Raw genomic sequence first — 13,620 nt, forward strand, 5'->3', positions numbered from 1 at the left:
CCCCCAAATAACCTGTAAGTGTGAAGCAGTTTCAATCAGTATTCTAGTTGGATATTTTGAAGAGCTCAGTAATTTTTTTTCTGAAATTTTTTGCAATTTCTAAAAATTTCCTGAATTTTTCTGAATATGAATTTTCTGAAATTTGTATGAATGGCTAGCAGTTCACAAACATTAACTGGCTCAACTTTGCAAAGATGACTAAAGGCTTAATACTCAATATACTTCAAATCCGAAATAATAAAAACCATACGGTTCTGGTATTAGAACCAGGACTGGCTTCATAGACATGAGACCTTTGCAGTCACACAGGGCCGCGCATTTAAAGGGGCCCCATGCTTTCTTTAATGTGATTTTCTGTCACCATCTTGAAATGCGTAATTAATTCTTAAACAAGAGGCCCTGTATTTTCATTTTGTATTAGTCCTGCAAATTATGTCATCAGTATTGGCTAGAACAAAGGCTGTTCAAGAATAGAACAAAAATTACAGTCTCAAAAGAATGGATTTCTATCAAATAAAGGACATTATAGATTAAAAAAAAAAACCAAAACCCTCCCAGATAACTGAGGGTATTTTTGATGACTCAGGTAGACAAGTACCAATATACACAATAATCAGGAGCTCTTGCAAATCAAAAAAGAAAATTCATCAAGAAATGGGCAAAGGATATAAACAGGTACTTTACAGAAGAGAAAACTGACATGGCTTAGGTATTTTGAACAAAAATATCCTGACTTATTTTTAATTATAGAAACAAAAATCTAAGTAACTGGGTATCATTTTATATCAATCAACCACCACAAATGGGAAAGCTGGACCATGCAGAGAGGAACCAGCATTCCTGAGGATATAGTCTGGGCAGTCACTCTGGAACAATCTGGTGGGATTTACACGGTATTTGTGTACCTTGTGTCCGACTCATTGTGACCCTATGGACCATAGCCCACCAGGCTCCTCTGTGCATGGGGATTCTCTAGGCAAGAATACTACAGTGGGTTGCCATTCCCTTCTCCAGGGGATCTTTCTGACCCAGGGAGGGAACACGAATCTCTTCCGTCTCCTGGTCTCCTGCATTGGCAAGTGGGTTCTTTACTACTAGGGTCAGCTGGGAAGCCCCCACAGGGTGTAAATCTGAACTAAAGCCTCATGTAAGTTGAGGAATTTGTCCCCATGTTTTTGTGGGTTACAGACCATCTATGTGTCCACCACTCAGAGAACAGCAAAGTGTAAAACGGTGATGAATTATTATACAGTAGTTAGAAGCTCTGGACACAATAACACCATCAGTCCAGTTCAGTTCAGTTCAGTCGCTCAGTCGTATCTGACTCTTTGCAACCCCATAGACTGCAGCACGCCAGGCCTCCCTGTCCATCACCAACTCCCGGAGTTGACTCAAACTCACGTCCATTGAGTCGGTGATGCCATCCAGCCATCTCATCCTCTGTCGTCCCCTTCTCCTCCTGCCCCCAATCCCTCCCAGCATCAGAGTCTTTTCCAATGAGTCAACTCTTTGCATGAGGTGGCCAAAGTACTGGAGTTTCAGCTTTAGCATCAATCCTTCCAAAGAACACCCAGGACTGATCTCCTTTAGAATGGACTGGTTGGATCTCCTTGCAGTCCAAGGGACTCTCAAGAGTCTTCTCCAACACCACAGTTCAAAAGCCATCAATTCTTCGGCGCTTAGCTTTCTTCACAGTCCAACTCTCCCATCCATACATGACCACTGGAAAAACCATAGCCTTGACTAGACCGACCTTTGTTGGCAAAGTAATGTCTCTGCTTTTGAATATGCTGTCTAGGTTGGTCATAACTTTCCTTCCAAGGAGTAAGCGTCTTTTAATTTTGGCATCTGGTCCCATAACTTCATGGGAAATAGATGGGGAAACAGTGGAAACAGTGTCAGACTTTATTTTGGGGAGCTCCAAAATCACTGCAGTAACACCATAAATAGTACCAAACCGTGGAAACAGGAGATCTGAAGCAGAAAGCCTTTAACATAAATGACAAATAGACTTACAGAAGACAAGAACACGACAAATGAGATGGTGCATATCAAACATAAGCATTGGAGGAATTGGGGGAGGGAAAAGAGAAAGGGAAAGTTGAAGAAAGAGGAAAGGAAATGAATTATTTAAAATGAAGGGGGAAAGGAAATATACGAGCACAAACAAACCAACTAAGAATTTTATAGGACCACGGCTAAGAGAGCCATGAACTATGGGACTTGATTACTGCACTTTTTTGCTCCCAAGATTAAAAACCGAACGAACAAACATACAAAAACCTCTCTCCAAAATAAGGTCCTACGAAATTGTATATAAAAAAAATTTTAAGAGTATTTTCTCCTGGGTGTATAGAGGAGAGAGGAAAGCCACCAATTTTACTTACGTCTTTCTTACTCCCCAGAGCGTGAATGCAGAGTCTTCATCTTTTTTAGCAACAAATCGCGCGCGACAACATACATCGTGGTTCTCTGCGGTGAAGAGAGGGGCTCCGGACGAAGAACGCAGGCTCGAGAGTGTTACCGAAATACTCTGTTCTTTCTCGGTTCCTTTAAGTTTTAGAGGTTTGGAAGGGGGAGCTGAGTGCTGATGAATTCATCTGAAGCAAGGACGCTAACGCTGCCCACTTCTTCTGTTTGAAACGCAGTGTATGACTCGGTCGGGAAGCTGGGCAGCAACGTTCTGGACGGAAACGTGGACAGGCTGGGCTCTTACAGCGAGTGTCTCTCCAGCCGCGCGCCCGCCGGGCGCTTCCGGGGCCGCTACTGCAAGCTCCACGTGGCGCAGGTGAGCGGGCGTCTGCGCGTGCGCGCTTCAAGGACGCGCGGACCCGAGCTCGTGATGGAAACCCGGTACATGCCTGTGTGTGTGTGTCCGTGTTTGCTCAGTCCGTGTCCGACTCTTTCCGACCCCATGGACTGATTGCTTATCTTCATTCAAAAAAAAAAAAAAAAGCTATTAAGGTGTTTTGCAAAAAGTTTAAATTTTAAACAGTTGGCAGAAACTTTCTTGCACGTCCTGAGTGTGGAGGTATAGGAGATAGTTGTCCGCAGGCCAAACAGGGCTTCATATGCTCCTCCCACCACACTGCAGGGACAAGACCCCTGGATGATCTTTGTGGGGAACCCAAGGTCCAGTCTCAGCCAGTGTTCCCGAGCGTTAACTCCTTACTCACCGGCAGTGTTTGGAATACCGAAAGGAAGTGGGCTCCCCATTACCCATAGCCCTTTCCCAGAAACTGAGCTCCGAGACAGGAATCTGAAGCTGTCTCAGCAAATGCCCAAGCCCTTTATGAATGCATCACGGAGTAGGGTCACAGGGCCGACCGTCTTCGAAGCACGTTAATTCTTTGACTTCTGGGGGGAGAAAAAACTAGGAACAGCACAACCTCTTATTAAATACAAAGATATACTTCATGTATGCATACAACACTGAAAGAAAATGCATTACTGTTTGGCTAATGACAACAATATAAAATAATGACACGAAATCCAAGCTCTCTGATGTTAATGCTGTAAAATGGTCTCACAACGGTTAACCTTTGGAGACATGCAGAGTAGCACCCAGCTCTACTGGTTGCGCTGAGGATTTGACAATGATGGCTTGAGGGTTTAATCAGGGAGTACAAAAGTCATACCCTATTTTCAAAGCAGATTAATGGCTTTGATATCAGAACAAAAGGTCAGACCTATACAATCCTGTAAGATGCATGCTTAGAAGAAGCATCCCAGCAATTTTTATTTATAATTTGATCTTTCCTTTATTGGGACCGGCATTCTAATTATTGGCTTGATGTATTAACACAATCTTTACTTGATAACACGATGTCCTGCTGCGAAGAAATGGCAAGTTGGCAAGTTTGTCGGAAATTGTATGAATTAACTCAATGACCTGTCATACAGGAGAGAGCGGCACTGGGGCAGACTATCCCACACTGGTGGCTGCTTTTTTAATAATCGGCTGCATTGACCCTTAGAGGCAAGATGGAGCTGACTACAGCGTGGGGGTGTGTGTGCCCGACTCCTGCAGTGAAGAGGACGTGACCGCCATGTCTCGGATGGGTAAGTGCCAGGGACACGCGTCAGATCTGAAGACCCCCAGCCTCTTGGAGCCGCCTGGCCATTCTCTTGGGATTGAACCAAGCTTTCATCCTAATAAATTCAATAAACCGAGACTAATGGAGTTTAGGGACTTTGGGAGTGCTGGTGGAGGATAGGAAGGGAGTGGATAAGAAGGAAAAAGACATTAAAGAGAAGGTAGGAGCTGAATCTTTATGTATTAATAATAACATTTTAAGCCTACTCTTCCCTCACCCTCAGCTGCCAGGCTAGGTCTGAAGAAAGGCACTGGGTGGTGTCTGGTTTCCATATTGTGTGTGCTCTTTGCTGTGGCCCACCTGCAGAAGTAGGTCAGGTGCCAAGGCCAGCAGGCCATTCTGGACTGGGACTGTGAGAAGCCAATGTGTTGTGATGGATTAGCGTTAAGAGGCCGGCATTTGGTCCTGGTTGTCACCTCCCAGCTGTGTGATCCTGGGCAAATCACTTAATCTGCCCCGGCTCCAGTCTCTTCCTCTGTGCAGAGAGGGGTGGATCCTGGCGTTGAGTCTGGCCCTGACTCTCTGCCCTTAGCCACCAGAATGAAAATATTTTAGTCCATGTGGAAACCGACTTGGCTTCCTTGAACTCTTTCAAATTTTTCAAAGGAAGAGCTTTAAAACCTACAATTTATTTTTTTTCTACTAGTGTCTTTTGTACTTAAGGTGGTTATCTGAATAAGAACTAATGTGACACTTTAAAAGGAGAACACTCTTTCTCTACACCCAGAAACTTCCACCACCAAATGTGTGGGCTTCCTCATCACACTATGCGGTGTGACGCTGAGTATCTGAAGGTGGTGCTGACCCCACAGATTAAGGGCTCAGTTCTGCAAGGCGGCCACCCGCTTCAGATGCCAGTTGTAAGGAGTGGGTCCTAAGGCCCCCCATTACTTCTGCGCAACTTGCCTGCAAATCAGGGGATCCCAGGGCTCCGATTTGTTCCCTACATCCTCTCCAGGGCTTCCCAGGCGGTGCTAGTAGTAAAAAACCCACCTGCAATGCAGAAGACATGAGAGATGCAGGTGCGACCCCTGGGTGGGGAAGATCCCCTGGAGGAGGGCATGGCAACCCTCTCCAGTGTTCTTGCCTGGAGAATCCCATGGACAGAGAAGTCTGGTGGGCTACGGTCCTTAGGGTCACAAAGAGTTAGACACGACCGAAGCAGGCTTAGCATGCACACTTCCTCTCTGGGTGGTTCCTCTGATTGGTTCCCCTGGTCAAACCCTCCCCACATTTGATCATTTGCTCTAACGGCTCACAGAACTCAGGGGAACACATGACTTGTTATTACCGACTTATTATAAAGTGCAGGACCCTGTTCCCCATTAGGAACCAGGCCACACAGCAGGAGGGGAGCAGAGAGCGAGGGGGTGAAGCCTTACCTGCCTTGTCCCATCGCTCCCCACCTGAACCTGTCCCCCCCGCACTCCAAGGAAAAGTTGTCCTTCAGGAAACCAGTTTCTGGTGACAGAAAGGTTGGGGACTGCTGTTATAACGGACAAAACCCAGGAAGAGCTGAATGGGAGAGATGCAGAGGGCAGGGCACAGGGGAAGGGGCGCAGACAGTATGCACCCTCTCAGGGTGCCCGCCCTCCCAGGCCCTCGGGGAGTTCAGCAGCCTGGAAGCTCTCTGACCCCCTTTGTTTAGAGTTTGTGCGGACGGTCCATCATGTAGGCGTGATCGATTCCATCACTGGCCATTGGCGATGACTCAGCCCCCAGCCCCCTCTTTGCTTCCTGGAGGATGGGGACAGGGCTGGAACCCCAAGCCTAGCGCATGGTTGGTTTCTGACAGCCGGCTCCTCTCCTGCCACAGTCACTGTAGTAGCCTGAACTCAAGTGTGGTTCAAAGGGGCTGATAATGAATAACAACAGATGCTCTTCCTGCCCACCACTCAGGAAGTTCCACGGGCTTCAGGAGCTCCGTAGCAGGAACAGGGGATGAAGACTGCATATATCTCTCTTATCGTATTACAGTGTCACACACATTATTAAAAGCCTCTTTTAGAAAAGTGTTTATTCGGCTGTGCCGGTTCTTGGTGGAGGCGCGCAGGAGCATCGATGCTTGCACCGTTTGAGGGCTCAGCTGCAGCACGTGGGATCCGGCTCCCTGACCAGGGATTGGACCCGAGCCCCCTGCACTGGGAGCTCGGAGTCTTAGCCACTGGAGCCGGGAGAAGTCCCGCAAACCCTCTTTTTAAAAAATAATGAGTTCATCTGTATTTTCGGTTGCTCTGAGTCTCCGTTACTTTGCACGGGCTTTCTCTAGCTGTGGCGAGCAGGGGCCACCCCTTTTCGCAGCGCAGCGGCTTCTCTTGCGGAGCTCAGGCTCTAGACTCGCGGGCTTCCGTAATTGTGACGCTCGGGCTGAGTAGCTGCGACCCACGGGCTTAGCTGCTCCAAGGCATGTGGAATCTTCCCAGACCAGGGCCTGAACCTGAGTCCCTGCATTGGCAGGTGGGTTCTTATCCACTGTGCCACCGGGAAGTTCCTAAAGGCCCTCTTTTAAGTGTTGATATTGCAGTCAGCTTTTGATAATTTTAAACTGTCCTCTGAATTTGTGATTATCCCAACAACTTCAGGTATGTTACCTCTCTATCTAAACCAAATATTTCAGGTGGAGTTAAAAAGAAAACCATGATCACTGTATGGGTCCTTGTGCTATTCAGTAGGACCTTGTTGCTTATCCATTCTGTATGTAACAGTTTGCATCTGCTGGGATCATTTTCTTAGGTTTGTTTTTGATTTGATCACTGCTAGTGTATAGAAATACAAGTGATTTTTGTATTTTGGTCCCATGTCCATAACCTTGCTGAATTCATTTATTATTTCTAGGGTTTTTTTAGTGTATTCCTTAAGATTTGTTATGTACAAGGTCATGTTATCTGCAAAAAGAGATTTTAAAGCATTATTTACTTTTTTTTTTTTAAGAAAACTAGTTGTTATATATCAAACTTAAATTTCAATTCTTGTTGGATAAGCCGTAAATATCCTAGAGGCCAAGATAGATTTTCAAGATTGTTATTAGCATATCTAGTGAATACTCTCTAATGAGTTAATGGTCATTATTATTCAGAAATTCATCGATTAGTCTAGTTTTTCTGCCTAATGTTAAGCTTTTTAGCCAGAGATGATATAAAAATAGAATGGAAGGTTAGAAATTGTTATCAATACGAAGACGTCTTGATGATTCTCTTTGAAGACCTGGAGAAAGGAAGGGCCCTGCTTAGGATGAGCACTGCTGGCTTGGTGAACGTGTTAGTGGAACTCTCTGCCAGGCTGTTTATCTGGCTTCTGAGCAGAGGCAGCAGGTATAAATGGGGGCACCTGGGCCCAGGGGAAAAGGTCCCCATCTGGAAAGGATTTACCAGCTATTCCTTAAAGCTTTTTGATGGAGTTGCCAATATTTCCGCTACAGACGTGGAGGAAAGCAGCTCAGCAGTGGCTGGCTCTTTATTCATGTAGAGCAGGAGGGCAGGGAGGCAACCCAAGGGAAGACCCTGGCAGGCAAACCAAGACGAAATGAGTCTGTAGCACAACAGAGCAAGGGGAAAATATCCTGGGCAGATCAGAATGTATCGTTTTGGGGCAAAAATCTGCATAGTGTGGCTGCCATTTGTTGATTCTTAGTCACTAAGTCATGTCCAGCTCTTTGCAACTGCAGCACGCCAGGCTCTCTGTCCTTCACTGTGTCCCGGAGTTTGCCCAAACTCATGTCTATTGAGTCAGTGATGCCATCCAACGGTCTCTTCTTCTGTTGCCCCTTTCTCCTGCCCTCAATCTTTCCCAGCCTCATTGTCTTCCGCAATGAGTCCGTTCTTCGAATCAGGTGGTCAAAGTATTGGAGCTTCAGCGTCAGCATCAGTCCTTCTAATGAATATTCAGGGTTGATTTCCTTTAGGATTAACTGGTTTGACCTCCTTGCTGTCCAGGGAACTCTCAAGATGTTATAAAATTTTAACCAACAGACTTCATGTGAGTTCCTGAGAATGAAAATGTGGAGCACCAGAAAGTGTAGATGAAATCCAGGTGTGATCATCACAAACCTAGATTTAGGCTAGTTCCCTAACTGTTCACTTCTGTGTGTCTCGGTACCACTTACTGTGTTCCGTTTCCACGGGCACAGGTAGCAAAGCACCACCAGCTGGGAGGCTTACGAGGCGTCGCCTGCATCCCTGCCTCCGTCACCGTGGAGTGCTGTTCCCTGTACCTCTCTGTGTCTGAGTTTCCTCCTTTGTATAAACACACCAGAGACACTGGGTTTGGAACTTACTCTAACCTAGTATGCATGCATGCATGCTAAGTCGCTTCAGTCGTGTCCAACTCTTTTCAAACCCCATGGACTGTAGCTTGCCAGGCTCCTCTACCCATGGGATTCTTCAGGTAAGAATCCTGGAGTGGGTTGCTCTCCTCCAGGGGATCTTTCTGACCCAGGGATCGAACCTGTGTCTGTCTCCTGCCTGGGCAGGTGGGTTCTTCACCGCTAGCACCGCCTGGGAAGCCCAGCCTAGTGTGGCCTCATCTTAAGGTGATTTCCTCTGCAAAGACTCTGTTTCCAAATAAGGTCATGTTCACAGTGTTACCAAACTCAACAGTTCCTGGGGGAGAGGGAGAGGTATTAGGGTTTGAACCTTTCTGGAGTGGACGCAATTTAATCCAGAACACTACCTGATACCTAGTTCCCCATTTAGCTTGCTAATCTGCCCGTAAGGCAGTTGGTGGGCCAGGAACAGAGCATGGGAGAGGAAAAGGGGTGGGGCTGAAGCCGGGGGGCTGGGGTCCTGCAGAAGCCCCTGTGTGCTCTTAACTCAGGCCCCACACAGAAGGGGTGGGCTGGAGTCTGGTGGCCTGAGCTGATGACACCTCCAATGTGACCAAGCTCAGGCCTTGCTGAGATCTCCCCCAGCATGCACACGCACGCACACACACGCACATTTCCAACACTCTTTGGGTTTGGGGGTTGGGCCAGAGCTATTTAAGTCTTCCCTGGTGGCCCAGACGGTAAAGGATCTGCCCGCAATGCAGGAGACTTGGGTTCAATCCCTGGGTCAGGAAGATCCTCTGGAGAAGGGAATGGCAACCCACTCCAGTATTCTGGCCTGGAGAATCCCATGGAGAGAGGAGCCTGGTGGGCTATAGTCCATGAGGTCCCAAAAAGTCGGACATGACTGAGTGACTGACACACACACAGAGCTTTTTAGAGGTCAAAAACTCCCTGCCGAACTACGGAGTGGTGTGGTGATGGCGCAGAGCTGATCTAGGAGCGTCATAGTCAGTAGTAGCCAAGGCCTGGAATGTGTTTGGGTCTGGGGGGGACAGTGGTCACCTTGTGGACAAAGAGGTTATCATCTTGTAGGTCTGACCGCTCAGCAGTGAGGACCTAGGTCTCCCATGTCCTTCAGAATTTGGACTCTGCTGCCCAACGTGTCAGATTTCATCCACAGACAGACTGCTGACCCTGTGGTTAGGGGTTCCCCTGGCGCCGGGGAGGTGACGTCTGTTGCACCTTCTCCATGATTTAGACGCAGGAGGCAAAGCCAGAGCAGCAATGAAGACCCAGCACAGCCAAAGATAAATACTGAAGTTAGAGTAGAACTTCCGAGGGGAATAGCTGCATCGGCGGGTCAGAACACTCTTTTCAGTGTCAGGGTTTATTGGGGAAATTAAAGTACCACCAGGACGTAGCTTGGGAGCACCTGGACTTGGACGATGAGGAATCTGCTGCCCTGGCCCTTGGGGACCTCTGACTGAGCCCCCCCGTGCTTGGCCGGTGCTGAGCATCCACGGGCAGCTCTTGCTTCCCATCTCCACCTCTAACAGGTGACGGGAAGACTCACAAGGACTCACACGTTATTAATCTAAGTGGCCTGTTTGAACATTCCAGAAAGCCTCTGGTCACTCTCATGGGAACAGTGGATCCGGGAGGTGGCAGGCGCACGAGAGTACATTTTGTTCGACCCACGCTTTCTCGTTACACATGTGAGAGAGTGAGAGCCAGAGAAGTGAAGGGACTCGCCCAGAGTCACACAGCAAGGTGGCGCGAACCCCACACTTCTGAACACAAGTCTGGTAGTGTGGCGAGCTGGGGTGGTCTGAGGGAACGAAAAGACCACATCCTTCAAGTTCCCACAGACCTGGGGTGAGTTCTGGCCCTGCCGCTCGGCGGCAATCGTCATAAAGACGAGCTCTGACTCAATGGCGGGCACTAAGTGCTTTAGAATTGGGGCTACATGTAATCTTCACAACAACCGTGTGAAGTCGGTGCTATTACCTCCATTTCACCAAGAGGGAAACCGAGACACAGAGAGATTCGGCTAACTCGCCCAAGGTCATAGTCAAGGGTGGATGTGGACTCCCACACTGCAGACCCTGTGTTCTTAACTGCTGCGCTCGGGCTCATGAAGTTATTTATGGAGAACCTTCCTTGTCTGTAAAAGAAGGTGAACGACGGCTCTTTCTAGGGATGTTGACAGATTAAAAACAATGACCAAGGCATGTCTCAGAGCGAGTGGGCACTTGATGGCAGTGGTTTTTTTCTTGTTTATAACAGTGTTGCTATTTTATTATGTTTATTTAAAAATGTTATTTGGTTGGCTGCCTTGGGTCTTAGTTGTGGCATGCAGGATGTTCGTTGCATCACGTGAGACCTCTCTTTGTGGCGTGGGGGCTTAGTCACTCTGCATCACGTGGGATCTTAGTTCCCTGACCAGGGATTGAACCTGCGTGCCCTGCACGGCAAGGCAGATGCTTAACCGCTGGACCACCAGAGAAGTCCTTAGTGTTGTTCTTTATTAGACCACACTGTGTCCTCCATCCTTTGCTGAGATTTTGCAAGTCCCCTGGTCTGGTGTTCTCAAACTGCTGTGCTTAGTCACTCAGTCATATCCGAATCTTTGCGACCCATGGGCATTAGCCCGCCAGGCTCCCCTGTCCATGGGATTTTTCAGGTAAGAATACAGGAGTGGGTTGCCATGTCCTCCTCCTCCAGGGGATCTTCCCAACCGGGATTCTGAAAGTATGCATTCCAGTTAGCAGCAGGAGCTCCTGGGAATGTTAGAAATGTAAATTCTTAGGCAGTGAGGGGAGGCAGGGAGCAGTCTATTTCCTGGGCCCTCCAGGTAATTCTGAGGCACGCTAACATTTGAGGCCTCTGTTCCCCAGTGTTGCCAGTAATATTTTTACAAACTATTTCTCGTGGCGACTAATTCATGCTCATGCACAGTCACTCGGTGTCCAACTGTCTGCGACCCCATGGACTGCAGCCCACCAGGCTCCTCTGTCCCCGGGATTCTCCAGGCAAGAAGACTGCAGTGGGTTGCCATTCCCTTCTCCAGGGGATCTTCCCGAGCCAGGGATCAACCCCGAGTCTGCTGCACCCTGAGCCATCGGTGATCGATTAGCTGTGTCCTCGGCTGGTGCCTCTTATGTTCAGACTCAGACAGCACCTTCCCCTAGCTCGTAGCACCCTATTTTTACACCTCGTGTTGCAGTTTTCTCTCTTGTGGGGACCTGCTCACAGCAAGATTTGAGGCAGCAACGGGGTTTCCATGGACTGTCTTTCCCTGTCCAGGGGCTGGGAAAAGATGCAGAGCCTGGGCAGGCTGAGGACACAGAGGACCCACAGTCCACCTCCATCTGGGCCTATGGTACCCAGGTCTCTGAGTTTCAGCATCTTTGAGCTCTAATTTTCCCACCTGTAAATCAGATATATTAAAGCCAGATGCCCTTTGTAATGTCAAGATTTGATTTTGAAATTATAAATATGAAAGCTCTTGGAAAAGTGTCATGTTTTTATTGCCAAGCAAAGTATTACTAACGCAATCTTATTTTTTTTTCTCCTTTCTCTTGGTAGATATTTTAAGATTCAGAAAGTCTTCGTTCTGGGCTCCTTCCCTCGCTCTCTTTGCAGTGAACTCTTCCTCCTCGGCTGGCGGGGGTGTGGCCAGGTGTGCCACTGGACTGTTCCCCCTGGACACGTTTGTGGCTCTGTGTCTGTGAGTACAGACTGCCCAGTCCCGGGCTGCGATGTGTGTGCTGGGCTGTTTCATCAACCGCTGCTCACCAGCTGCACTCGGCCGTTTCACTGTCGTTCATTGAGTGACGTCTGTCCAGTGCTCTCTGTTACCTTAACAAGAAAATTCGAATGTGTTCCAGAGGAAGCTGGCCACACCCAAGTGTGATGGGCTTTGGGGATCACTGAGAAAAGTGTCCTGTCCCGAGTTACTTCTGTTTCTATCGCGTGACCCTGACGATGAATTTCTTATATGTGTGTATATGTATATATCTGGCTGTGCTGTGTCTTTGTTCCTGCGAGGGCTTTCCTCTAGTTTCAGCAAGTGGGGGCTACTCTCTGGTTGCAGAGCTCAGGCTTCTTGTGGCCGTGACTCATCTTGGTGCAGAAACACGCTCTGGGGTGCTCGGGCCGGTAGCTGTGGCTCCTGGACTCTAGAGCACAGGCTCGGTACTGAGGTGCACGGGTTTGGCTGCTCCCCGGCAGGTGGGATCCTCCTGGATCAGGGATTGAAGCCGTGTCTCCTCCATTGGCAGGTAGGTTCATTACCACTGAGCCACCAGAGAAGCCCCTGAATTTCTTTTATTTGAGGCATTGCTTCTCACCCAGACACCTCGGCAGACTTGCCTGTGAAGTCTTAGTTGCACCTGACGTGGTTCCTTAGGACATACTAAGGGCAGCAGACTTGCTGGCCCAGCGCTCAGGTCTTCTGGTAAAGAGCTTTCCTGCAAACCTCATTCTGCTGCTCCAGTGAGAGACGCCCGTGTCTGTATCATCACCCAGCCACCCAAGCTCCCTTTATAATAACCAGTGCCAATCTGATAGATACATACATGGACCTAATTTACACTAAAAAGTTGGTGATAAGGGCTTTCCTTTCTCAGGTTCGCTGCTATTCATTCTCTTCATCCCCTTTCTATGTCTGTGTGAGCTGGGTTCTTAACTGATTTTTAAAGTTCATTCTATGGATGAAGGATATGACTCCTTAGTCGTATCACCTGCAAATATCTTCCTCAGTGTCTTGATTGCTTTTTGTTTGTTATGGTGTTTTGTTTTTTAAAATTTACAGTTATCATAAGGAGTTTAGTGAAATCCGTTCATCTTTGACTTTGTAATGTCTTTCATTATTTTTTCTTAGGAAGCCACTCCTAACCCTTAGAAGTGTCTCCGCTTGCCCACGTTTAGGAGTGGTGGGAGCGGGTTTTCTCCTGCGCTGCTTTCTCCGCATCTCACCGCGGTGCCGGCGTGCTCCAGGCGCAGTCACACCTGTGTCATCTTCCTGCAGGGTCCTCAGCTTCCTGGGACTCGCCCTCCCTCTGGCGGGAACCGTCTACGTGGCTGCCACCGGGTGGGGGTCAGACCGCCAGGTGTCACCGGAACCCGAGGAGCCTCCGGCCGCCTACGGGAGCCTGCCTCTGAGAGCGCCGGTGGGGAGCAGGCCAGGAAGCAGAGACCAGCCGGTGGGCTGTGCGCCCGTCTCACCATCAGGAACCCCGAGCGGAGGAAAAAGTA

At 48.5% G+C, this 13,620-nt stretch overlaps 1 protein-coding gene across 1 annotated transcript in view; it reads left to right on the plus strand.

Moving 5' to 3' along the window:
* Positions 1–13,620, plus strand: part of OACYL (O-acyltransferase like) — a 68,111-nt gene that overhangs the window by 14,975 nt on the left and 39,516 nt on the right. Inside the window, exons 2-5 of the mRNA XM_010819015.4 lie at positions 2,649–2,788; positions 3,978–4,062; positions 11,950–12,091; positions 13,394–13,617. Coding sequence (XP_010817317.3) covers positions 2,649–2,788; positions 3,978–4,062; positions 11,950–12,091; positions 13,394–13,617 — 591 coding nt within the window. The remainder of the gene's footprint in view (positions 1–2,648; positions 2,789–3,977; positions 4,063–11,949; positions 12,092–13,393; positions 13,618–13,620) is intronic.

Source organism: Bos taurus, chromosome 24 (assembly GCF_002263795.3).
Source record: "Bos taurus isolate L1 Dominette 01449 registration number 42190680 breed Hereford chromosome 24, ARS-UCD2.0, whole genome shotgun sequence".
In the NCBI taxonomy this organism is placed as follows: domain Eukaryota; kingdom Metazoa; phylum Chordata; class Mammalia; order Artiodactyla; family Bovidae; genus Bos; species Bos taurus.